The sequence below is a fragment of the Opisthocomus hoazin genome, chromosome Z, assembly GCF_030867145.1.
Source record: "Opisthocomus hoazin isolate bOpiHoa1 chromosome Z, bOpiHoa1.hap1, whole genome shotgun sequence".
In the NCBI taxonomy this organism is placed as follows: Eukaryota; Metazoa; Chordata; class Aves; order Opisthocomiformes; family Opisthocomidae; genus Opisthocomus; species Opisthocomus hoazin.
In genome coordinates this window covers 10896046-10921657 of record NC_134454.1, presented here as the reverse complement: position 1 = coordinate 10921657, position 25612 = coordinate 10896046, and the positions used below count along the sequence as shown (strand labels likewise).

Sequence of the window (25612 nt, the reverse complement as noted above, 5' to 3'; positions counted from 1 at the left end):
ATGAAGGTGCTCATGAAACAAGAGAAAGATGTTATAATCATGGTAGGAAAACAGTGCCCTTTTGCAACTTTAAGGGAAATCATCTTACTTTTCACCATAATAACAATAAAAAACCTCTCAAAAATTATTGAAAACCATTTCCACTCCTTCCTACATATACCTAGTTTTCAGAAATGTAGTTTTATAATTATTTGTCATCACTCTGACAGGATGAATATGAAGAGGTACTTTGTTATGCTGTAGTGACTCCGAAGTTTCAGCAGTGTGTCTCAAAGTGGTTGGAACCTGCTTCAGAACAGAGAGCAGGTGGCAGATTTTCAAGCATAACAGATGATGCCATTCACTGTAAGACTCCAGGTAATATGTGCAAAGCTATGCATTGAGCTTACAAGATCAATGATGTTACTTTTTAATTCAGTTTTCTCATAGCTTCTGTTTGAAAAACACACATAGGTCGTATATAATACATTTATGTTTTGCACAACAAGAAATTTAGGAAGGCATATTCATTGAAGAGTTCTCCCTCTGACATAGCTTTCAGATGATAATATTAATGTGTTCTCTGTGTTTTGTGATGCAGATGTTTAAAGTAATTGGTGTAATAATGCAGAAAGGGGTGCCCTTACTTAGAGCATACTTCATAGAAATTTGGCAGGTCACAACTGTTTTTGCTCATACCTGCGCTGCCATGATAGATAAATGAGTATTTAAAGTATGACTATTTGGAAGTAAGGGTTCCTTAAAAGGGCTTTGTATAATGACTCATCAGGTCACTACATGAATGCCATTCTTGCACTTTTAGTTCAGTCACTCTATTCTAGTTTTACTTCATTGCTTGGTATTTAGGACTGTATAAACTTAGTGTCTTGTGATGCATTAGTAGCACTGGTATTTATGGTTATGTGTTGTTTGCTTTTGTCACTAGCATTTAGAGTGAGGAAGCTCTCTTAATTTTTCTTCAGAAGAGATAGTAAGCAATCATACCTGTGTTATTTCTTTACTGAGGAGTTTAGCTTAATCAGGAAAAATTTACTTTAATTTCTATTCTTTATCATGCTATTTTATGATAAAAATATTTACCTACAGTTTTCTCTTCACTCCTCTTGTGACCCTTGAAGATGGATTTATCTCTACTATTTAGAGGAGCGTGAGGTGTAACGTGTAGATAGTTTTACTACTAGAGGCTAAGCAGCATTGAAGTGCTGTGTAAATCTGGTGCTAATCGTTGTCTTGAAGTAAATGTTGTTCATGGCTAATGTGTGCAGGAACTCTTGGCCATGATGATCAGAGGTAAATAACTCTCTGCTAAGCAGGAATTTACTAGTGTGTTTGCAAAGGGCAATACAAACACTGAAAGTTGTTTATCTCATATTAGAGAACGAACCATGAGTAAAAATAAATCTATCTTCTTAAATTGTATGTTGTTTTCACTGGAATATAAAGCAGTCTTAGTAAGCTGTCAACTACCATTTAGTTAACTCATGTTAATACAACATAATAAAAAAATACCTAGAAACATATTATTAAAATAAGGAAGGTGATTAAAATGAGGGTGGTAGTATTGGTTATGCTCTGTATCCTTCCAAAAGAGTGAGTGCAGTGGAGTTTAGATACGTTCAGACACCTAAACCAAAACCTCCCTTTCCAATATGCCATAAGGAGAGATGTTTTATCATTTTCATAAACTAATGGAGAATCTTAGTCCTTAAGGACATCATATCCATAACTTCTCCCCATGCAGAATTAGTGTGGTTGTTATGAATATCAGACTACCATAGGACATGTAGAAGGAGTGATTTTGGGTTCAGTGAAAGCATGAGAATGGAGATTTGGAGAGAAAGAATGTTCTGTACTGGAGGTAGATCTAGAATTAGAATGTGAATAATGTTAGAAAAACTTCTGCCAACAGAAGAGTTTCAAGTGCAGCCTTTGCATTTTGACTTTTACATATTGAATGTTATTAATTTGATCCAGTGTAGTTATGTCCTGAGTAGGAGTTGTACCATAAGAAATCCGATCAGTAGAAGCTGCTGGTGTTTTGTACTATGGCGATTATTCCTGAACAGTCAAACATCTTAGAAAAAAATTCCACTGTAGTAAGAGGTATTGCTGCAACTCCTAGAATAAGAGAAGTTGCTTGGCATTTAAAAAATCATGATACATAATGTTTTGATTGGGGGAATAAAACATCCTCATCTGTTACGTCAGGTCGAGGTACCAGAAATTGCAGTCTGATAGATTCAACTAAAGGTAACGTTTGAAGTAGCTGTGACTTCCGTAGCTAAAGAACATTCTGTGGCTACTGTTGAGAGTCCAATACTCTCTGGTGAGATTCCTATAGATACTGCACACGAGGAGGGTTTAGTCTTCTAATATCAGTTTACTTATCTGATGACATTTGCTGTTACAGGGATCTTGGTTTAGCAAAGAGATAGAGCAATATACTGAAATCGCAATGCAAACACATGTCATGGTCCGTTGGATCTCTCAAATTTACAGATCAGCATGCTCTGTAAATGAAATTTTATTTTCTGAGCTCGGTAGGGAACAAGCACCTCAAACGAGATTAATCCCCTTTGTATAGACTAGTCTAACATGTTAGAGTTCGCTAATTCATCCCTTAATTCATGAGGTTTCTAACTCATAAGTTCTCCTGTTCATAACTTGCAACTTGTAGTTCACACCCCTGTGAGCAAAATAGTTGCCTAACCGACAGAGAGAGTGCTCGTCCTACCTCCTCCATTGCGGTGCAGACCTCCCCTCTATCACACTGAGAAGCACGAAAGCCTCAGCCGTTCAGCTGCTGTTGGATACATTTCAAAAGCTTTTTGGTAAGCTGATGTGTTTATTTATACCTTCCAGCTTGCAGTTTTGTTCTATGCTATTTCTGTAGGTTAGTGGATTCTGAAGGAACTGCCAGACAGTCAGTCAGTGTGCAAGGATTACAGCTGCAGAAGACAGCAAGCTGCAGGTGATAATGGCTGCATGGTGGCCTTCAGCCCTTCTGTCAGTCATGTCCTGCCTACAGGCTGCTCTTGCCTTGACCTAACGGCACTATTCCCACGATACACCAGGCCTTAGCATGCGCTGTGTGTTAGCCAAAACCTGAGCAGGACTTGGTGAACAGTCAAAGCATGGTAGAGTAACTGTGATATGCAGTTAGATCACAGTACAAACATGATTCCTGCTACCAGTCTCTGTACACTAACTGTCGTGACACCGGGCATCCTTAGTTGCCAGAAAGGACTACGTGGGTTAAAGCCAGCTCAAGCCCGTTGCTCTGTTGAAAGTTCATTTTGCTGATTGCTCAGTTTTTATACTGTGTTAGGTTGAGCCAACACTTTCCACGTGTTCCTCTGGCTGGCAGAGGAATGCACTCACACTTTTTGATTAACTAAGGCCACTTACATAACCAGTTGATCCACTCAAACGGTACAGCCATTTACGAAAAACAAAGGCCACCCTCTGTCCCTCCCTGTGTTGAGAGAAGTTCAGCTTTCTTTACAACAGCTGTGGTCACTCCCTGTATTATTCCCTGAGCATCATTAGCATAGTGCTTATCTCCGCTGAATCTTACTCCTTGTAGCAGGCTGTTGATCAGTCAAACTAGCAGATTGCCAGGTTTCAAATACACTTGTGAAACTCTTGAATTGTAGAGCAGTTCAGGTCAGCTGCTGGAAGCATTTTGCGGACTGAGAAGTTGTTCTTAAAAGGGAAGTAGAAAATTTCAAACCCGTATGTGTGGAATGATATTATGGAGCAAATCCCAATTCAGGTCTTGTCTCCAGTGCTCTCTCTGCTCAGTTTTGTCGCCTGGTTTGAGTCGAACATTGTTTTGTAAGGGAATATTTGTGATGTGTGATACTACTGTTTGATGCTGTGAAAAGCCAGAATTGAAGACTCAATAGTCGGCAGACTATTAAGCAGGTATTCTTTATTACGGCGCCGGGCACACGGGGGATCTCTCCTCCAAACGTGTGCACCGAAGAGACACAGTTACTAGGTATTTATGCTATGTTAACATACATATTCATTACATTTCCAAGAAATGTTTATCATAGTAATGGCTTTTCCAAGAATTCATTAATATATGGTAATGTCCGTCGCACATGTTTGTTTGGCGTCTCTCGGCGGGGGTCTTCAGATTATCCTGCAGCCTCCTTATCTCTGTAGTTTGCATACCTGTTCTCCCAAGGCCCAGGCACCTAAAGGGATTATTCAGGAGTCCCTTGTCTTGCAACCGTCCTAATATTCACAAAGAACCAAGACTTGTTTCTGACCACCTGAAGTGATAACATCCCCTACATGTTACATTTGTTACATTTACAGTTATCATGTTCATAAAAAAGAGGATCAGAATGAAAACACTAGACTTGGGTGCTTAGTTTTTGGTAGATGGCTATATACTCCGTTTTCAGTCATCTTTGAGAATATTTTAGCCAGCACCATCTGCTGTCTCTGTAACTGGGTGATAGGGGCTATGCTCTTACTTTTTTTTTTTTTTTTTTTGCCTGGAGCCAAACGTGTAGCCTGTGAAGTCTTTGTTCCTTTTTACTGCCTAAAGGTCTGCAATAGAAGTGAGAGGACAAATTTCCATTCCCTTGGTTGCTTCTCTTGAAACATTTGAATAGAGTTATCTTTTAATATGCTTGGTATTACTAATTAACAATAGTCATTTGCAAGCTGTGATTAATTGTCATGGGGGAAAGAAAGGCTCTTATACTTGATGGTAATAAAAATTTTGCATTGCAAAAATGTTAGCAAATAGCTGCCCTCAGCTTGGGCCACTAATAGAAAATCACGTGGGAGAGTCTGTCAGAGCTTATTTACTTACTAAAAGCAGAAAATGTCAGATACTAGATGAACACATAAAAAACTCAAAACAGTAGTATTGGGATAACAGACATCTGAAAAGACAGCTGATTTTGTTACGTCTACTATAAACAAGAATGCTCTCTAGAGATTTGTTAGATGCATGTGGCGGTTATTTAGTGAAGTACATTTTCATACTTCACCCTATTCAAATGGTTTCATGTCCATGGTATCTTAGTGCACTGTAACTGAGTGACATCATGTAGTGCAGTGGGAGGAAAAGAGTTGACAGAAGGAGACTGTCACCGAAAATCTGGGAATAAAACCTCTTAACACCAATGTAGTGTTAACAGGCAGCATTCTTTATTGCAGCGCTGGATGCACGGGGGATAATTCCGCCGAACGTGCATACCTCATACCTTTTCCGTGCAGTTTATATAGATCAAAAATACACATATTCATTAGGTTACATAACTTATCCCTTTCATATTCAAATCAGTTCCAAGAAGTCATTTCCATAGACTCCTCCCAGCGGCGCTTGCGCAGTGCCTCCTACTGGTGGTCGTCTGGGGTCCCAAGATGAAGGCTCATCCTCTTCATCACAGTGTTTGTTGATTGACTTTTGTTTCTGCGCAAACTCAGTTCTCTTCTGGCTCCCACCCACACAGCAGGGTCGTCTTGACCGTTTCTACGCGACTTCTAGCCCCTATCAAAATCTAACCCCTTTGTATGGAGATGCAAGACTCTCTGCTTCAGTTAATTTACACAATAGATAGGTACTATAATGCTATTTCTATTAAAAATCCCCTTCACTACTATTGTTTAACATTAATAGTTACCTAGAGACTAGACCTTCTGTTCCCAGACCTAATGTCCAGGTGGGTAGGGCTGTACCAGAAACATAGCAGCATTGTTTATGTTTATGGTCAACTGATTTTATCACCCTGGTTACATTTCCCCCCTTTGGAAGTTTTGAAATAATCATCTTTTCAATACTTCCATCTTAAATTAAATTATATTTTAGTTATACATTAATTCAATACTCTACTGTCAATAATGATTTTATAAAAATTCAGTTATCCACTATATAATGATGGGACTGTCGTGACCGAATCACTTAAATTTTGTCTTTTGGTTACTGTCTGAATAATCATTCAACTGAAAGCTGTTTTATTGGTGAGTTCCTTTTTAAACAATAATAAATGAGTAATGTCACTAAAAATTTGATTAACAAATGTAGCCCAGTACTAATTAAGGATTTTACTCAGGAACTCAGATTCTACCCCAATCTATTGAAAATTTTGTCAAGCCAATTTTCTTCTAGAGTTCTTGGGAAGTGTATTAACTGTTGTGCTTTTATTGATAGCCGATCCTTACTTCTTGTTTTTACTTTTAATACTTTAAACAATGCTCTCATCATTATCAGTCTCCAGGTCAGAATTCATTTTTCCATACTTTACAATGATAGCCCCCCTTTTAGACATATTTTGAGATCAGTTTTGCAGTCTTTGGACTTCTATTGATGACTTTCTGTGAAGGGGCCTTCTTCACTCAAGTGTAGTGTATCCACGGTTCCACCCCTTCTACTTTGATCGCAGTGTAAGTTGTTAACAGTACCTGGAAAGGTCCCTTCCACTTCTGCAGTGGTTCAGAGTTCCAAGTCTTTATGTACACAAAATCACCTGGTTGATACTGATGCACAGGCGTATCCAACGCAAGCAACTTGGTCAGCACAACGTGTTTTCGGAGTGCTTCGAGGGTTTTTCTTAAAGAAATCAAATACATTTTTAAATCTGTTTCCCCTGTTATTTTCATATCCCCTGGTATTAAAGGAGTCTGATAAGGTTTGCCATACAAGATTTCGTATGGACTTACACCATCTTTAGATCTTGGTTGGATTCTGATTCTCAGGAGTGCTAATGGTAAAGCTTGTGGCCATTTTAAAGATACTTCTTGACAAATCTTCCTTATTTGTCTTTTTAATGTTTTGTTCATTCTTTCAATTTTCCCACTTGATTGCGGCCTCCAGGGGGTATGTAAATCCTAATTTATTCTTAAAATTTTACTTACTTGTTGAACTATTTTTGCTACCAAATGTGGTCCTCTATCAGGATAAAGACATACCTATTGGTACCCCAAACCTTGGTATTATTTCTTTCAGCAATATTTTAACCACTTCTCATGTATTGTTGGTGTGACAAGGAAAGGCGTCCGGCCATCCAGAAAATGTATCAATTAATACTAATAAATATTTAAATCTATTTTGTCTAGGTAATTCAGAAAAATCAACTTGCCAGTAGTCTCCTGGGGAGTTACCCTGTTTTGTAACTCCTAAGGGTGCCTTTTTTCGATTTAAGGGATTATTTTTGAGACAAATTGGACATTTGGCCACTATCGATTTAATTATTTCTGTCATTCCTACACACACTACAGATGATTTTGAACTCCAGACCATAGCATTTACACCCCAATGTGTCTGCGCATGTTTTTGTTTTGCGAGTTCCAACATAACTTGCGGGGTTATTATTACCTGCTTTTCTGGTGTTACCCACCACCTTTCTGTATTTTGTGATGCTTTCAATTGTCCCGCCAATTGCTCATGCAATTTACTATATTTTGGTTTCAGATTCGGGATTTTTATCTGTTTTACTGGTACTAGTGCAAGGATACCTTGTTCCACAGCCTCTCTTGCTGCTTTGTCTGCCCATCGATTACCTATGTTTACAGCTGTCTGACCAAATTGTTGAGCCTTGCAGTGCATCACCGCCACTTCCTTTGGCTTCTGCACCTCTTCTAGGAGCTGAAGGATTTCTTCTTTATGTTTTATCTATGATCCTCGGGCTGAGAGCAGTCCTCTTTTTTTTCAGATAGCTCCATGAGCATGAATTACACTAAATGCATATTTGGAATCAGTCTGTATGTTTACCTTTTTTGCTTCTGCCATTCGCAAGGCTTGTTTCAACGCCACCAGTTCTGCTTTTTGTGCCGAGGTATTTGCAGGTAGCGTTCCTGACTTCAGTGCCTTGGTGGTGGTGACAACAGCATATCCGGCTGTTCGTCTTCCCTCTTTCACGAAGCTGCTTCCATCCGTGAACAATTCCAAATCAGGATTTTCCAGAGGCTCATCACTCAGGTCTGGTCTGCTGGAATAGACTTGTTCAACAGTTAGCAGGCAGTCGTGTTCTAGATTTTTTTGTCGGATTTTTTGTCGACAGAAACATTTCTGGATTTACAATGGTTGTGGTTTTTAATTCCACATCGTCCTGCTCCAGCAAGACAACTTGATATTTCAACATTTTGCTGGGGGATAACCAATGACCCCCCTTTTGTTTTAAAACAGTTACTACCATGTGTGGTATATACACCATTATCTTTTGGACCTTAGTCAATTCTCGAGCTTCGTGAATCAGTAGTATTGTTGCTGCCACAGCACATAAACATCCCGGCCATCCTTTACTCACGTTGTTAAGTTGTTTAGAGAAGTACCCTACTGGCCGCTTCCAGGATCCCAGACGTTGTGCCAGCACTCCAAGGGCCAGATGTTGCCTCTCATGGACAAACAGTTCAAAAGGTTTGGTTAAATCAGGTAAACCCAAAGCAGGGGTCATCATCAATGCCTTTTTAAGTTCAACAATGCTCTCTTTTCCTGGCTCTGTTTCTTCTGTATTTCTAATTCTTTTGCCAACTGATTCCCAAATATTGTGGGGCCATATTTGAATCCTTGTGGAAGTACAGTCCATGTCAATTGCATCTTTTGTCCTGTAGCAGGGCTCTCCCATTCAAAAGCAACTATGCTTTGACTTTGTATATCCAGAGGTATGCAAAAGAAGGCATCCTTTAAATCTAGTACAGTAAACCATTTATGTTCCTCTTTCAGAGATGTCAGTAAAGTATAGGGATTGGCTACTACTGGGTGTATATCTTGAACTATCTGGTTTATAGCTCTTAAATCCTGGACTAGTCAATATTCTTTTTCTCCAGATTTCCTTACTGGTAATATAGGAGTGTTATATTCTGACTCGCATTCTACCAAAAGTCCATATTCCAAAAATTTCATGATTAACCCCTTCAATCCTTTTCAAGCCTCCTATTTAATAGGATATTGTTTTTGTCTTACCAATTTGGATCCAGGATTTAAGGTCACTTTTACCGGTTCTGCTAATTTAGACCATCCCGGAACTTCATTTACCCAAACCAAGGGGATTACTGCGTTTTCTGCCTCTTCTGGAATGTGTTCCTCCTTAGAAGAATCCTGTAACGTAAACACTCTCGCCTCTACGGCTTTTGATTCTGGTATCAATAATTCAGTTTCCCCATTTTTAAAAGTTATTTGTGCCTCTAATTTACTTAGCAAGTCTCGCCCTAATAAAGGCAAAGGGTATTCAGGCATATATAAAAACTGGTGAGTTACCCACTGTTTTCCCAATCTAAATTTCAATGGCTCTAAAAAAAAAGCCTATTTTTTCTTTGCCCTGTCGCACCAACAACATCTACTGATTTACGACTACATTTCCCTTTACATGTGTTCAATACCGAACAAGTGTTCCCTGTACTTACTAAAAATTCTCTTTCCTCATTCCCTTAACTTCTCGGAGAAGGGCTTGGAGGGGAGCCGGTTTAGCCACCCCCCCCCCCGCCCCGTTCCTTTCCGTGTTCTTCCTGAAACCGCGCTGAATCCCCCTCCCCATCCTCCAGGAGAAGCAGAAGGATTATCAGCCTCCAAATTTTCATCATCTTGATTATCTCCCCATCTCCAGCAAGGTGCAATCATTAACTTAACATAATCTTCCTCAAGTCCATATTTTAAACACCTTTTACCAATATTACAAGCAGAACAACACTTTTAAAAATCCTCTTCAGATTTCCCTTTGTTTAAAGCCATCATCATAGAATCGTGTGGATGTATCCCACGCTGCCTGTGCCGTTCCGGATGATTTCTTAACGAGAAAAACAAATCTACATATGTCATCTCTTTTCATTTGCCTTCCCTTTTACAGAACAAAATCAATTGCAAAATGGTATTACAACGCAGTGTCCCGTCCTCTAGCCACTTCTCCCCATCATCCAGAGTATACAACGGCCACCAATGATTACAATACTCAATCAATTGCTTCCGAGTTAAAGGGTCCCCCCCCAGCTCTTTCCAGTGTTTCAAAATACATCCCAAAGGTGTGCCCCGTGGGATGTGTCTTTTACTTTACCTGCCTTTATAATCTTAGCAAATAATAATAGTTTAAAAATAAAAATAAACCTTCATGCGTTTTACAGCAATGTCACAATTGAAGGAAGAATGCAGTGACACGCAGGAATGGGAACGAGTGGTCAGGGACAGAATTGGGATACCTGACAACAGTAACACTGCCAAATATTTTATATTGTGAAAGGCCAACCACATTCTTCATCACTGAAATTAGACCTGTTTCAAGCAGTCTGGGTCATCAGTCCAGCATGTCGTATTTTTTGGAGATCTTTACAAGCAACAAATACTCAAATTCTGCCATTAGCTAAGCAATACTTCTCTCATTTGCAGGAGAAACAATGACAAGAAGCTAGACCGTGTTCTTAATATACTGGTGTGATTGGGAATAATCTGTTTATGATCTTCTGCTTATGTAATGGGGTAGGGAATTTAGTCTAGAGAAATGGTGAGTTAGGTGGGGCTTCTTCAGCTCAAGCTGATTTTAATTTTGTGGTGTGTAGTTGTGTATGACCTTGAGGGAAACGCCAAAAAGCAGTTGTAACTGCCTTTGCATCACATTTCTTCCTTATTTCCGTGTTGTTTTGGAGCGTGAGTGTAGTAGTAGGAATTCAGCCTGCTTGATGGGGGGGCGGGGTATTAGTCGGGCAGCTCTTCTCACTTCCTTTGGACAGGAGACCTAACAGTGACAGTAACTGTAAAAGAGTGTCAACAATCAGGGTGAGCCTTGAGTAAATTAGAAACATACAGTTCTGTGTGTTATACAGAATATATGTTAGAATACTGCTTTGTGACAAACAGTTAAGCTTATCTCTGCATGCTTGTAACAGAAAATAGTACTGATCTACCATTAAACCAGTTATATAAACAATATTTGTTTTCAGAAATGAAGACTAAAATGTTGGAGGTTTCCTCTCTCCATTTACGAAAGGAGGAGAGTATTCTTTTGAAGTTGTCCTGATTGTTATTAATACCAGGAATCTGCTATCCGTCTTCTTTCCAAATTTTCTTATTGAGCTATCAACTCGGATAACAAATTTTGTGTAATGAGTAACTAAGTATGAAACAGTATATCATCTCCTCTGTTTACTTAAGTATTAACTTCTTTATTCTTAGCTCCTTTTTTTCTTCCCATCAGCCTGAAACTCAAACACATGCCCATTAGTTTCTGGTTATGGATCAATTTTTGTTGCTGTGGTAGTTAGCCACACCACCTGAAAGTGAGGCCTTATTGTGTAAGGCATTATATAAATTTGTAATAGGCACTTCCTTTCTCAAAGAGTTTGAAATCTAACTAGCTGTTAGAGGTAGAGGCTGTAAGAAAAATGGGTGCAGGTGCATACCAATATTGAAATATACCCACAGGCTGCGTTGCAAATGCACAAGGGAAAGCCCCTGACCTCAATAGTTTACAGTGTCATTAAGGAAAGTGGCAAAAGTTTTTAGATTTTTGACCCAAGATGTTAACCAGCAAGAGGTCTTTATTGAGACTTTATTGAGAGAGATGCTCTTTGTTTCTGGCAGTGCTGTTTTTTTGGTACTTGCTGTGAGTCTCCTCTTTAACAGGAAATGACGTTAAATCTGTGCTGTAAGGGAGTGGTAGCTTTGATTTGACTACTGTTACAATATGTTGGTTGAAATATGCTTGTATCTTGGAGGCATATATTTGAATTGATGTGTTTAACATGGGGAAAGGAGGTTTCTGATGGCAGAATTATTTTGGGGTTTTGAGGGTTTTTTAATTCCTGGCTTCTGACTTCCGTTCAGAATGAAGACTAGTTAGCCTTTCCAGACTGTCAATCTTTATTCGTTGTTTGATTTTCAGTCTTAATACCCATGAAGGAGCCTTCTGAGGCCAATATGGAAAGACTTTGCCCTGTTCTTTCAGAAGAGACTTCTTCACAAGGGTCCACACATGGTCCAAGAGAAATCAACGAAACCATAGCGACCGAATTAACTTTACCCGACGAAAAAGTAACTCAAATAGAAAACATACTTGATCTCTGGAGTGGAAGTCTTAAGGTATTTATTTTGTATGGAATCCTTAAAAATCATATACAGATGTCAGTGTGTTGTAGAGTAAGTGAGAGTGCAGGAAAAGTTGCAGTGTGATTGCACTGGGAAATTGTGGTTTTCTTTTGATTGTTGTTATTGTTGTTGCATATTGCTTGTAACCACTAGATTATCTTTGTTCAAGAACTTTGAAATAACTTTCTCCATTAGGGGTGTTCGGTTATTATCATTCGGTAGTTCATTATGTCTGGTAATATTTAATAAACAGGCTGTGTAATGAAGGCATCACTGTAAGTGTTCATGTCTCCTTAGTTGCGAAGTGTTTTAAGATCAAAAGATTAGGAAGGAGGGAATAATTTTACTAATTGCACTACTGTCATCCCTTGAACTTTTCAGACAAATGTTCTGACTGAATTGAGAAAATGGAAGCTTAGTTTGATTGAACATCACAAGCTTCAAATGAGAGAAGAGAGAGAGAAACACGCTGCGCATGTAGGACGATTGAGCAATGAGATGGAAAACATGAAGGAGTTGCTACGTACTTGTGAAATCTCTATTGGCAGAAAAGATGAGGTAGTTGTTCAATTTCATAATTCAACAGTTCCTCTCTTTTTACAAATATCTACACTGAATTTTGGGGTCCATCACTTTGTATAATAAAATTTTTGCAGCAAGTAAAATAGAGAAGTAAATAACATATTTAGACTGTACAGTAGGAAAAGGATCATTGTTGCTACTGATGTTACCTGTACTAACGATGGAAATTTAATGTGTTGTATATATGTGTTTTGCATTGTTTGCTTCTTAAATCTGGGGTCTATTGTTGTTCCTTATTCGTTCCATGAAGGTCACACTGGCTTAGATGAGTCTGTTAGCTCTTACACTTTGAAAGGCATTAATTTTTCAATGATTGGATTGGTTTTCTTGAATTTCAAATGAGCGTCAGTCTCCTAGATGTTAGAGAGTCTCTATTTTAGCATTCTTAGGAATTACACATTTGTGCAAATTCTTAGGTTTGTACGTTTGAGGTTTCTGAGTTATACTTGTCTGCTATCAAGAATCTCAGCAAGTACAAAATTAACTAGAATAGTGGAAATTGATATAAAATTTTTGCAGCCCTGCAATCACATAATGTAATTGAATCCTCTTTTTGCTGTCCTGAATTTTTAACCTTCTGCTTAAGAACACTTTATGGAGTTTGGGGTTTTAATTCCTATTTACCTTTTTTTTAAAAAAAAAAAATGCCCATTGAGGGAGTTAAAGTATGGAGAAACATGATGTTCTGTGTTCATTTAGAAAACAGTCTAATCTTACAGACCAGGCAAAAATAAATGTTGTAACATTACAAGAACAGGATTAGTATAATACCATGTAACTAGTACGTATGCAGAACCACAATCATTTCAGTGTATGCCACTCAAACATATCTAATTCTATTGGATATCATTGTGTGTCACTAATGCTTAATGCACCATAATTCTCGATGATACTTTGAAAGCAGTATTTTTTTTCTGCTACCTGAGAAGTTATTTATTCAGCCAATTTTAGAGTACTGTTTACAAAAAAACTTGTTTTCAAGAGAAAATTATTTGACTTAACAGTAGGTGGTAGTGCTTCCATATATCACACCATATTTATCAGAACTGCTGCGTTTTGACATCACCATAACCCGAAGTCAATCAGCCTCACAAAGATTATGAATACCATAGATTCTTGTTTTCACACTGGAAATCTCACAAATATTTTTTTTAATGGCAAAAATATGCCAATTAACAAATATATATTTAGGCTAAGACTTCTAGTGTGTGTTAACAGGTACGCAGCATGTAAAGTTGATGGTTTATGTTAGTATATGACACTTTTTTGACCAAAGCAGTTGATATTATATTCATTTCCTTTGTTTCCTGTTTTGTTGACAATTACACAAATTTACTTCTAATTTTAGATAAAGTCATTGTTATTTATATAACTGAGACTGCACAGTTACTCTGAAACTGCAAAAAGTTAGAATTAGTCATATATAAGCAGAGAAAAGTAGCTCATACTAGATTTATTAAAATACAGTATTATGAAGAACTGAGAACTACAGAGATAGATCAGCTTTAAATTACTTCAAATGTGTCAAATTGACCTCTATTTGTTTCTGACTTCGATATTTTGAACGCATGACAGAAACCAAGCTTTTGCCTAGTATTAGTTCATTAAACATTCTGAAGATTGACTGAAACAGTTGGCATAAAATACTGCACTGAATCAAAATAGAATTTTTGTACAATTTGCTAGATAACCTTGCTCATTTAAGGGTAGAGTTATATAAGTATCATTAATGTCATTAATGTATGTTCGATAATTATTGCATATAACATATTCAGTATAACATATTACATTAGCATATAACATCAGAAAATATTGTTCTTCACAATCTTTATGCAGTGGTTAAAATAACTTCTAAGTTACTCCCAAGAGTCCCAATATTTGTTACTGTTGCTGACTGGAGTTGCTCAGATGTGAATCTGTGTGGCAGAATCTGGCTCAAGAAGTTGGGAAAAAATATAGAGAAATACTTAGTGATTTGGTGTACCAAGTTTGCATCATCCCTGGCCTAATTTCTAATCTGGGAGCCTCAGCTGTTTCTGTATACTACTTAAAACATATTTAGAGTTTGATGGTAAAAGTCCCTAGTTGCATTCTCTGTCCAGCAGGCCACCTTGCATCTCAAATGTTTTGATTGCTGTAGGCCTATATATATATCTTTCATGAGATCTTTTAAAGAGAATGACAATCAGATTTTTCTAGTTCTTAGCAACTCCTTAGCTTGTTTATTCTGCTCAGAAAGTTGAATAAGCTTTCTGCAGATAAATCATTTCTTTATACTTCAGTTAATAATGCACTAAAGGTAACTTTTAGTATAAATTTTCCTGATTTGTCAAAATTGTCTTTGCAAATAAGTGATTCTTCTGACCTTATGCTACAGTAGCATTTAATTATTAGAAAGTGGCACAGAAGCTTGCAGATGTAGGATGAAATAACAATTCAGTTGAACTTTTCCTAAAACTACACAGTGAAAGGGTTTAAGTGCCGCAGTCTGAGTGTTGAAGCCACAGGAATTTTACTCTTGATTTCAATGCCTGATTATTGTTTCCTGCTTGATTAGACTAGGGGGAAGACTTAGGATAAAGTGTCTGTTAAAACCAAATGCTTTCATTGAAAAATAACTGATGCACAAAGTACATTCTGTTTGACTTTACAAAGATCGTAGCTATTGAAGTAGTGTTAACAAATATTTTTGCAGGTGATTACTAACTTGACCCAAGCATTAGAGAGACAAAAGGAGAGAACTGAGTTGATGAGAAAGTTTTCACTGTGGCGGATTCAGCATGTTAAAGCCAAACAAGAGGTATGCGCACAAAATACAAATAATGAAACCTCTGAACTCTAAAGGGTCAGAGTTGCTGCGGTTCCTGCTACAGTTTGAAGAAGTGACAGTGTTTCTATGTTGATGTGTTTAACAATGTCAAATAACAGTTTGAAAGCATCATTTCTAAAAAGAACACTGACATCAGAATAATCTCTGGGGAAAACATCTACTTGTCTTATATTGCTCCAATTACTATGAGCAGCTCTCAGCAAATCACCATAGTTTACAATACCTGCATTTCAAAGTAGATGCCAAGGGAATCTCTATCTAAATTTCAAACACATTGCATTTGAACAGTGGTATGATACAGTATCAGATTTTTTGGGGAAGCCACTTTCACAATTAAAACGTAGTGCCCTCTGTTCTTGCATTGCCAAAACTTGAAGTAGCTAAGAGATAATCACAGACAATAAGTTGGGTATTGTGTCAGGTTTCTAACAGTAGACAATCTTCTAAGTGAAGTATGACAGAGAAGAAGGATCCCATGTCAAGACTGCAAACTTTTCCCGATCCATGCTGATAAAAAGGAGAAGCGCTGTTCAGGACCTTTGTTCATTAGTACAGATTCCTGGCTAGACTGAAGTTCATTGATGCTATCCAAAACTCTGCTGATTTGCAGAGACGTTTAGCGTTTTCTCTTTTCCTTCCCTCCCATCTTAGAATTTACTAAAAATTTGAAGTCTGGTTTTCACTCGGCTCTTTTTGTTTTTTCTATTTCATTTCCGAAAAAATAATTTAATGTCTGGTGACTATTTTGAAATAGAGTAGAATAGAAGCATAGTCTTATAAGACTTTTCAAAGAATCCTGAAGTTTAAATTTGTTTAAAAGATAGGTGTTTTATGCTAATAATCTGCAAACTTTGTGACTGCAGGTTTTATGATTCCTGCAGTGAATCAAAATGTGCCACATACCCACTAAATAGCTTCACATGTGCACGGTTACACCACATATGTGAAGATGTTGTTTAACTGTCATTAAGCTTAGAGTAACAACCCTGTTTTGTGTAACCGAGGAGTTCGCAAATATGCTTTCTGACGCTGGAGACAGTAACCCTCCGTGACACGCGTGCAGGAAGAAGCACTGAGCTGCTGGTGCTGTGTTGTGTACCCCTTCACTGCAGCACGTGTAACGTAGTTTAGGCATTCCTGCTGTGGTCTGTGTCATAAGTTGTAAATCAATCATTCATGCTCTCTTGAGTACTTAAATTTTTAGGAAATCTGAACCTGCGTATGATGTGGTTATATTTGTTTCCTAAGGAATATGCAAATAGAATAGCAGACAGACAATTCCGGACAGCTTTGATGAAGAAAGTGTGGGCAGCATGGCACTCTCTTAGTGAAGAAAAATGGAAAGAAAGAGTAGCAAAAGCCTGTCAGTTAAGGGCAGAAGAAGTCTGTGTTCAGCTCAGCAATGATTATGAAGCCAAAATTGCAGAGGTAAAGTAAGGTTTCTTTTTTTTCGTTCTTTCCCTCCTTCAGTCCCCCACCCCTCCAAAGTAGCTCTTCCTCAGCAGGCTTGAAAAACATGAGGACTTTCCAGCAGACCAAAGCTCCCAAGTACACATGAAGATCTGAGGAGATCTAAGATCTCTAGTATGGTTTCTAGATACGGCTTTTTTTTTCGCCTGCATATAATGTAAAATGTTGCAAATCTGCATGCCTGGGTGAAGTAAGTTGGACTCTTTCTCTGCTTGCCTACCAATAGGGATGGCATTTGTTTTTTAAGAGCACACAGTTAATAATGGCTATGCATATTGAGGTCTTACTGAAGAAGACAATGGAAGTAGAAGACCATTATTATTATTATGAATGATCATGATAAGCACAGTATTTTTTCCTGTAACAATTACTCTGTTAAAGGCTGAATTTAGGTTTGATTTTGCCTTCAACTTGCCAATTAAGCTTGTTAAAGAATTTTCAGAGCTTAAGGTGAAGTTACGTTATCGGTGTATGCATTGGTGCACAGCAAGTAAATAAAATTTTAAAATATACTTTTTAAAGGCTTTGTATTTTAACAAGAAATTAAACCCAGAATTTTAAGAACAGGCTTACCAAATGTGGCTTACCAGCACAAAAACAGTAAGTAGTGAGTTACAAAGGTAACTTGGTCTGTCCTTTCTTAGCATTTTCAGTTTTTTACAGGAGCTAGAAAGGAGAGATTGCTGATGACAATTCACCCTATGCTTAAATATTTTTCTGGGAACACTTACTCTCTGTTGAGCGAATCCATGTTCCTGTGGAAATCTAGCTTGTGCCAGATGCCTAACTTCTAAAAGACAAAAACTGACAAGATAAATTTCTGCTCAGGTGGTTGGGTAAGGTCAGACAGTGCTTTCAAATGCATGCTTGTCCTTGATGTGCTCTAGTACAAATAGTCTGCTGTAGTACAAAGAAATAACAAGTAGCTGTTCACCTCTGGTGAACCAGCGATTTTGGAGTTAAAAGGCATATCTTTGTAAACATAGTGAATGACTTTTAAAGCTAATTGAGGGATATGTTCATAGTTTGCATTCAGAAATATATGACAGCTGTTTCCTTATTCTGTTTTGTAGCTAACTGCTGCTTTGGAGCAGACAAAAGCTGAGGTTCTGCGACTGCACAGTGAAAGAGAACAGTATGAAGACACCATGAAAAAAGCCTTTATGCGTGGTGTATGTGCTTTGAATCTGGAAGCAATGACCATGTTTCAGGGCAAGGACAGTAGGACAGATCCTGGTCAGTGTAAAAAGCAGCTCTAATCTGAAGGGGAGGGGGGATTGTTGAGTTGGTTTGTTTGGATTTGTTTGTTTTAAAGGATTCTCCTTTTTGTCTTTTTTTTTATTATTTAATCTGAAAGATTTGTGGCAATACAGTTCATCACACTCTTACTGCTTTAAAAAGTCCTGTTGAATATGTGGAGAAATATTCTGGTGCTAAACTCTGTACTGCTGTAGTTGAAAGGTGGAACATATTCTTTTCATCCCGCCTTGCTGTGAGGGTGGTAACCTGCAATGGAAGGCAGAAACAGAAGCCAGTGATAGCAAACGTCTTAAAATACTGTCGAAGATTACCCAGAATTCTGTCAGCACCCAGGTTATGTCGGGGTCAGGGGGAAATCCTGGAAAACCCTTGTCTGTTCTCTGGAATCTCAGTGTGCAGTGAATCTGCTTTTCCCAGACAGCTCTCCCTTCTTTCTCAGTCTTGCCATTTAATACAAAAAAGGGCAGGTAAATTGATCAGGCTCTGTGCTGAGTTGGAGTTCTGAGCCAGAACAGGAAACACCAATGTAATTATATCAGCAGCGCACTTGTAGAACTTGTGCAGCTACACAGGAGGGAGCTGCACACCCTTACTGATGTAAATAAATCACCCCCTCAAGGTGAGGTGATCTGTAGTAGCAGGACCATAATCGTGCTGGTGCAGCAAACTAAAGAGAAATGGCAGCAGAAGTGTCACAGCAGTGCACATGGCTTAGCAACGAGCGGTACTGGCAGCAGTTATTAATGGTCTTAGACAAGTAACTTCAGTTGCTAAACTTCACAATCTTACACGAGAAGTTTCTGAACTACTTCAGAGAAATTCCTCCCAAAAATGTAGATACGAAGAGGAAATAAAAACCTGAAGAAGGTGTAAGAGGATACATACTTGAGCAGCTGTTGCACCAGTTAAATCCGCGATATTTGTGCGGTTGCTTAGGAAACTGGAATATGGCACTAGCTAAGTGCAGCAGCTATGTGCTAGTAAAAACATAGGATCAGTGTTTCAGGAAGGTCAAGAACGAATGATTTCTTGAAGATGCCGAGTTTGGGAATAAAGTTACAGGACGTTGCCCAAGTAGTTTATTTTTCACTGAGTTATAAATTAACTACTCCCTCTTGAAGCTTTATCTTATATTTGTTTGTTTATTGTTTTCCAAAAACATGCAAAAGATAGTGGGTCTCTCAAATAATGATGTCTAAGTGATGTGGAATAGGAAAGCATTGTTTCTGTAAATCCATAAAGAAGAGGGTAAGTAGGAAGTAAACAAGAAAACTGAGCTCTAGAGCTGCCATGACCAACCTGTGGGGTTCATGGGCCAAACATTTTGCTTGATTTTTACTATGAAGCAGGAGCTGATACTCTACACAGGCACAGTACCTGGTGATTTTGCTGTGCTGGACAGCGCTGGGGTGCCTGTACCCAACATTTTGGGTGTCCAGCATCATGCTTTTTTATTTCCTGTGGTCACCGTAGTCCCCATCAGGCTTCATAAGATCTCACAGTCTCTTTTGTCCTTGGTCCCATGCCTGCATCTTCTTCCACTGCCTCTTGTACCACACTTTCTCCCCTGCCCCAGGCACAATATCTCTCTTCCTTGCAGCTGGATGGTGCTTTTAATGAAGTTAGTTACATAATTATTTTATATGGCTGTACAACCATTTACTTGCATTCTTCCTCAGGTAGAACAGTGGTCAAGACATTGGGCGACTTCAAACATCAGATTAGATGATTATTGTGATTTGTTCTGGTCTTGTAAGCTGTGGACATTAAAACTTCCAAGTGCCAGAATCAGTGATTATATATTCACAAGAACACTGCAGTACCACCTACTGTCATAGGAAATAAAAGCAGAATTTGGTGTCCTTACAGATTATTATTAGTTTATGATAATACAAATTTTATATACATACAATATACAAATAACATGCATATAATGTACACTATAATGTAGGTTATTAATAATGTGTAAGTGTCACAACCTCAATGGGTCCGTAACATTTCGAGTCAATGTTGATGGTCTAAGATCTACCTGGCTGATTTACTGACAGATGATATGTGTTTTTTAATTATTAGTGTGTTAAGATTATTTTGAACCTCTTTATGTATTATAAGGAACATCGAAGCTACACAAATTCATGACTTTTTACTTAAAAAAACCCTAACATTGCTTTTTAAAGTAATATAGATTGCATCTGATTGGTCTGTAACTGTGTGTTGGTCCTGCCTATGCTTAAGCTTAATGTGTACATATAGATGTACAAAATGCTTACTCAGGCATAATTTCACTCTTGAAATCTTTGAGTAGTACACCGATTTGAACAACTTTCCTTGTATTTTTCCTGCTCACTTGCGTATTTTTGGTTTTTGTCTTCCAAAAAATCACAGCTACCACATGGTGTCACTCTACTCCCTGGCATGAGCAAAGTTCCATTGTACTGGAACTGCTGCTAGCATCATCTGCTTCCAAAATAGAATACCTCTCTCTGCTTGCTTTAAGGAAGTTTGTATTCTAAAGGAAAAGGCTGAAACTGCTTGGTAAAGATGTTGGGCTTAGGTCTGCAGACCTGACCTCCCCAGGATGTCTGCAGTGCGAGACAAGAGAATCCTGGACGGATTTTGTGCAGGCTCAGGCTTACCCTGCTGGTGGGGGGAGATGAGGGCTGTAGGGCACCCCTAGGTCATCCCAGCCCTACAGCCAGTGTCCAGCCCTTGTACATGGAAATGAGATGCTGCTGACCATGATCTGTAACTCCTTGAAATTGCAGTGCATACTCAGGAAAGTTAACATTTTATTTTACTGACAACGTTACGCCCTAGCGGAAGTCCAGTATGGCCTTTCTGTGTTTTGGGGCTCTCTGCTTGAACTGGATTTTGGGCCTCTAGCGTAAGAGCAGCTCTTGCACACGGGATTTAGTATTGGCAAGCAATATAGAGAACCTCAGTTCTTTGCACTACAGGTATGTGACAAGTGCCACAGGGATGCTGAGGCGTAACACAGAAACAAGTCCCTTGGAAAATACTTTTTCCAAGCATCTGAAAAGAAGGATCAAATACAGGAATGGTTGGATAGATAGATAGATACACAGACACGCCCTATAAAGAACAGGCTGATCCATTTAATTAGATTATACAGAAATCCTGGAGGAATAGTGAAATTTTTACTGTGACTTATTTCTTTTTTTCCCCTAGGGTTTGCTAGATTATGTGCTGATACCATTACTTTGTGTTTCTAATAATAGATGTAGGAAGTAGGAGAATTGATAATGGTACCACTGTTGCAGGAAGGCTACCTCCTTCACAGTATAATCCGCCCTCACCAACACCTCCACCAGCAGCTACCCTTCAGCTGGAAGACATGGTAAGCGTGTCACTGGAACAGAACTGTCTTTGCTAGTGACAAAAGTGAACTTCCTAGGTTGGAGCTTTTTAAAGATAAATGCCATAGCCCATGAATTGAAGGAATTTGAAGACAGTCTAAGTGTAAAAAGAAACCTATGGCTATGATCAGACATGCGTTCTGTAAATTAAGTGACTGGGGTACAGCTGCTCTGACTTGCTGTGCTTTCATTAAGCTCTGTTCTTTATTTTACTGAAAATGCCTTAAACTAATGAAGACAAGGTCACTATAATAAGCAGAATTTGCTCTCTAAGGCTTTTTCTGGAAAAAAACTGTTAAGGTTTTTTTGAAAAAGAATCCAAACTTGATATAATCTGAAAAGAAGAAAAGCTGGCTTGACTTGAAGCCTGTTTTTTAAAAGTGTAACATATATAGACACAGAGGGAACTCAGCTTATTGTCCTGTCGTATCAGCTTAGCCAGATTATTATGCAGTAGCTTGGACCTTCTGGACCTGCCCTGGAGTCATCATGAAGATGTTGCCCCTGTAAAACTATTTCATGCTAGACTACAGGTTAGAACACAGGAGATGTGCTTGCCTCTCTCCTGATTTTTCATTCTGATAGTATCAAATGTTATTGACGCTGTTTCTACAATTTGTAGACAAGTATTTTTAAGTTAGCCAGAAAACAGTAAAACTAGAGAAATCTGCAAAGAAGTTAAAGTTAGAAGGGTAATTGGAATAGTCAGACAACTGTCTGAAGTGTAAAACTGTGTTTGCTAGGAAGTTGCACTCATTCTTTGTAAACTCTGGTTTCATTCACAGTTTTCTACCCACCTGGGTCATGCAAGCACTTCTCAGACCAGGCTAGATTCTGATTCTCCAGCAATCGTCACTAGCACCGCTGCAGGATCTGGGGTGGCGTCAGCTCAAAAACTGGTAATATGCTAAAAGTAACTTTTTTATTTTTTAAGACATAACAAGTACTAGTTTGGCTGTCCTTATGTCCACATTTTTCAGAGCAACACAAGTATGTAGTTGAGGAAACTGCCATACAGTTTACAGAGCTGTGTGAAGACACTAGCTTGCAAATGCTGATCAATGTTACAGAAACCAGTTTGTGTTGGGAGCAATTTTAAATTACTTTTGGAGGTGGGAGGAGAAAGTGTGACAAAATGAAGAGTAGAAGAGTGCACGTACGCTTCCGCATAGTGCAACAGGACCAGCTGGTGTTTCACATGATACCATTTTGTTATAGAAAGAACATGCTTTGCTTTGCTGCTGTTTGAAATGTCTTTCTCGTTCCCTCTTCTGTATTTGTTGCTAAACTGTCCTTTTTACTTCTCTGCGCTGTCTTCTGCAGTGCTCTCCTTTCTTTTTCCCATCTGATACAGTTTGTTGCTAGCTGTCAGAGAAAGATGCAGCATTTTACTGCATGGAAACTTTTTTGTACCTGCCATGTCACTACTAGAAAGACTTTCCAGGGTGATGGAAGTGCCTGCAGCTGTCACTTGAGTATCCAGCCAGTGAGCAAAGCTGAACTATCCATGCTGCTTGATATTTGTCAAATTAGCCTTACTCCCCTCAGGATAGAAGTCACTTGCTCAAAACGCTATCTCATACTGAACAGTGGAAAAAGATGAAATAAACCAGGTTGCAGCTAGGTGGAGCAAGTTGAGTCCTGTATAACCTGACTGAATTACCTGCAACATCCCATGTTCTGCTCAGGCACGTTGCTGATAAAACTAAACAGACATACTACAGCATTGTAAATATTACGTTTAGAATTTGTTACCAACTAATACTTAACTTATTTGCAGCCCATGGCGAAAGTAATAACATCTGCTCAACAGAAAGCAGGAAGAACAATCACTGCTCGAATCACGGGCCGAGCTGATATGGGGCAAAAAGCCAGAATTTGTGGTAGTTTAGCAGTGATGGGAGTTGCTCCACCCATGAGTTCAGTCATTGTCGAAAAACATCACCCAGTCACTCAGGTAAGTCAGAATTATGCCTGTAACAGTATTGCTATTACAACACATCCAGTAGTCATTTAAAGAAGAATAACCATTGTGAAGAGGTATCCGACAATGCTCAGAGTTGAGTGGTGTTTGAATTAACAAACGGTACTGTCTTTGGGCTGGGTAGAAGGCACTGATGAGGAGAGCAAGTAAATACTCCCACTTTAATCTGTTTGTCTTATTTCTGTAGTAATTATTTCACAGGTATAGTAGTTTTGGCCGTCTCTTTCTTGGCCAGCTCTTTGCTGAGTTTTCCTCTTTGTAAAAGTGGTCAGCTGGTACAGCAATGTTTGGTGTCATCACCATGCAGCCACGGCTCAAAGACAAGCTTCACAGTGTACAGCAGGAGGAATGACTGAACCGGAGGTGGAGAGATACAGATTGGACTGACAGACGGAGCACAGCAAATTACTGGGGGAAAAAAGTAAACCCTTGTTTGGGTGCAGTTAAATTCGTCAGGCCTGCTGCTTGTTGTATTTTTAGCATTGCTCTCCCTCCCTCATTTATCCTGAAGGAAACACCGAAATGAGCGCATTAATAGGGTATGAAAGCAATGTACAAGACAACTGTAGACGGTGGCTAAATGGCCTAGGCAATCACTACACTCTTAGACCAGTCAGAGCAAAAAAAATCGTTTTGACTGGATGGGTATGAAACAGTTCAAGATGGTTTTTTATGTTTTAACCTGTGAAGTAGGATCTGTGTTTGCTCTGTACTATCTGAAAGTCCATTTTCTCTTCAGTGATACTGCCAGAACAAGCAGAGCTGCACTGGTCCCTTAATTTGAGCTGGAGATACTGGTAACTGTCCATGTGAGGGACGTTCTGCTTTCACTCATTTGCTGTAGAGAATCAGAGCCCTGTGGCACGCCGCACATAGCTTTCGAGAATTTGGGCTCCTAAGCAGAAATTCATTTTTAAATTGAATGTCCTTAGGGGGTTAGATGTTTGGTATGAGACTTCTTTCAGTAAGAACAATTTCTGGATTCAGATTGTGTGACTGGTGTGACAAGCAAAGTGCCTGAACTACTGTACCAAAAACTGACTTCTAAAAATGTAATAAATGTGACAGCCCCAGAGATATATTCCATATAGTCTTACTGCACATAAATGTCTAAGTGGAAGTCAATCAGACTAAAGTATTCCTCTTGAATTAATCTGACAGAGAGCTTAACGTAATTAAAAGCAGAATGACTACTGTTTATTGCAGTAAGGTGGATAGTTTTGGGGGGAGAAAATTCCTTGTTGTTAAATAAATACAAACCTTTTCCTTTCAGAGGCTTCCTCATAGCAAATACTGAACTTCAAAAGGAGCGTTGGCATGATTAAATTAGCACTACAGAGAAAAATTCTGAACAACTCAGTGAAAAACCAAACAAACTGACCTTGAAATAAGATTGCGGTTATAAAAGCTTAGGGTTCCTAGTTAACTGGAAGTTTAGCACTTGATGTTCTAAAAAGTATTTTACAGATAAGGAAGGAAAAAATTACTCGTTCTGTTAAAGTAGCCTTTTTTTTTTTTTTTGAGACATGTATTTCAGTTTGCTGGATTGCAAATCTTTCTGTTTAAACTACAGCTCACTTCGAGCCATGGGAATTTTTTCTGACCTTTAAATGTTTTCATGTGTCTGATTACTTTTCAGCAAACCATATCCCAAGCCACTGCTGCTAAATATCCTCGAACTGTGCTCCATTCTTCTTCTGCTGGGAGACCTGCGGGACAAGTTGGGCGAATGCTTCAGGGCCAAACACATACCAGTGTTCAGTCAATACAAGTTGTTGACTGAGCTAATATCTTTCTCACACGTGGGGGTTTTTATCAAGGGGGTTTTTATCAAGGTACAGTTTAAATCTCTTCCCAGTCTTTTCAGATTTGATGTACCAAAGCCTAAAGTATGTATCATGTTTTTACCCTTTTCTAAAAAAAAAAAATATTTTTTTAAAGTAAAAGTGCTTTTATAGTAAACATCTGGAGGGGGGAAAAAAGAACTTGAAATGTTGTTCCACCTCCAAACTGTTTTGAGAACTTCTTAAGAAAAACACTTTTTACTTAAGGAATCTTTTGCACACTTTTAA

At 38.6% G+C, this 25612-nt stretch overlaps 1 protein-coding gene across 1 annotated transcript; it reads left to right on the top strand.

The window, feature by feature from the left end:
• On the top strand, nucleotides 1-25612 carry POC5 (POC5 centriolar protein). Its single transcript, XM_075446839.1, has 11 exons — nucleotides 1-42; nucleotides 210-357; nucleotides 11835-12031; nucleotides 12419-12595; nucleotides 15315-15419; nucleotides 16698-16877; nucleotides 17993-18155; nucleotides 21419-21537; nucleotides 22342-22455; nucleotides 23337-23513; nucleotides 25180-25612. The coding sequence occupies exons 1-11, from the start codon at nucleotides 1-3 to the stop codon at nucleotides 25321-25323; spliced, it is 1566 nt and encodes a 521-aa protein (XP_075302954.1). The 3' UTR covers nucleotides 25324-25612.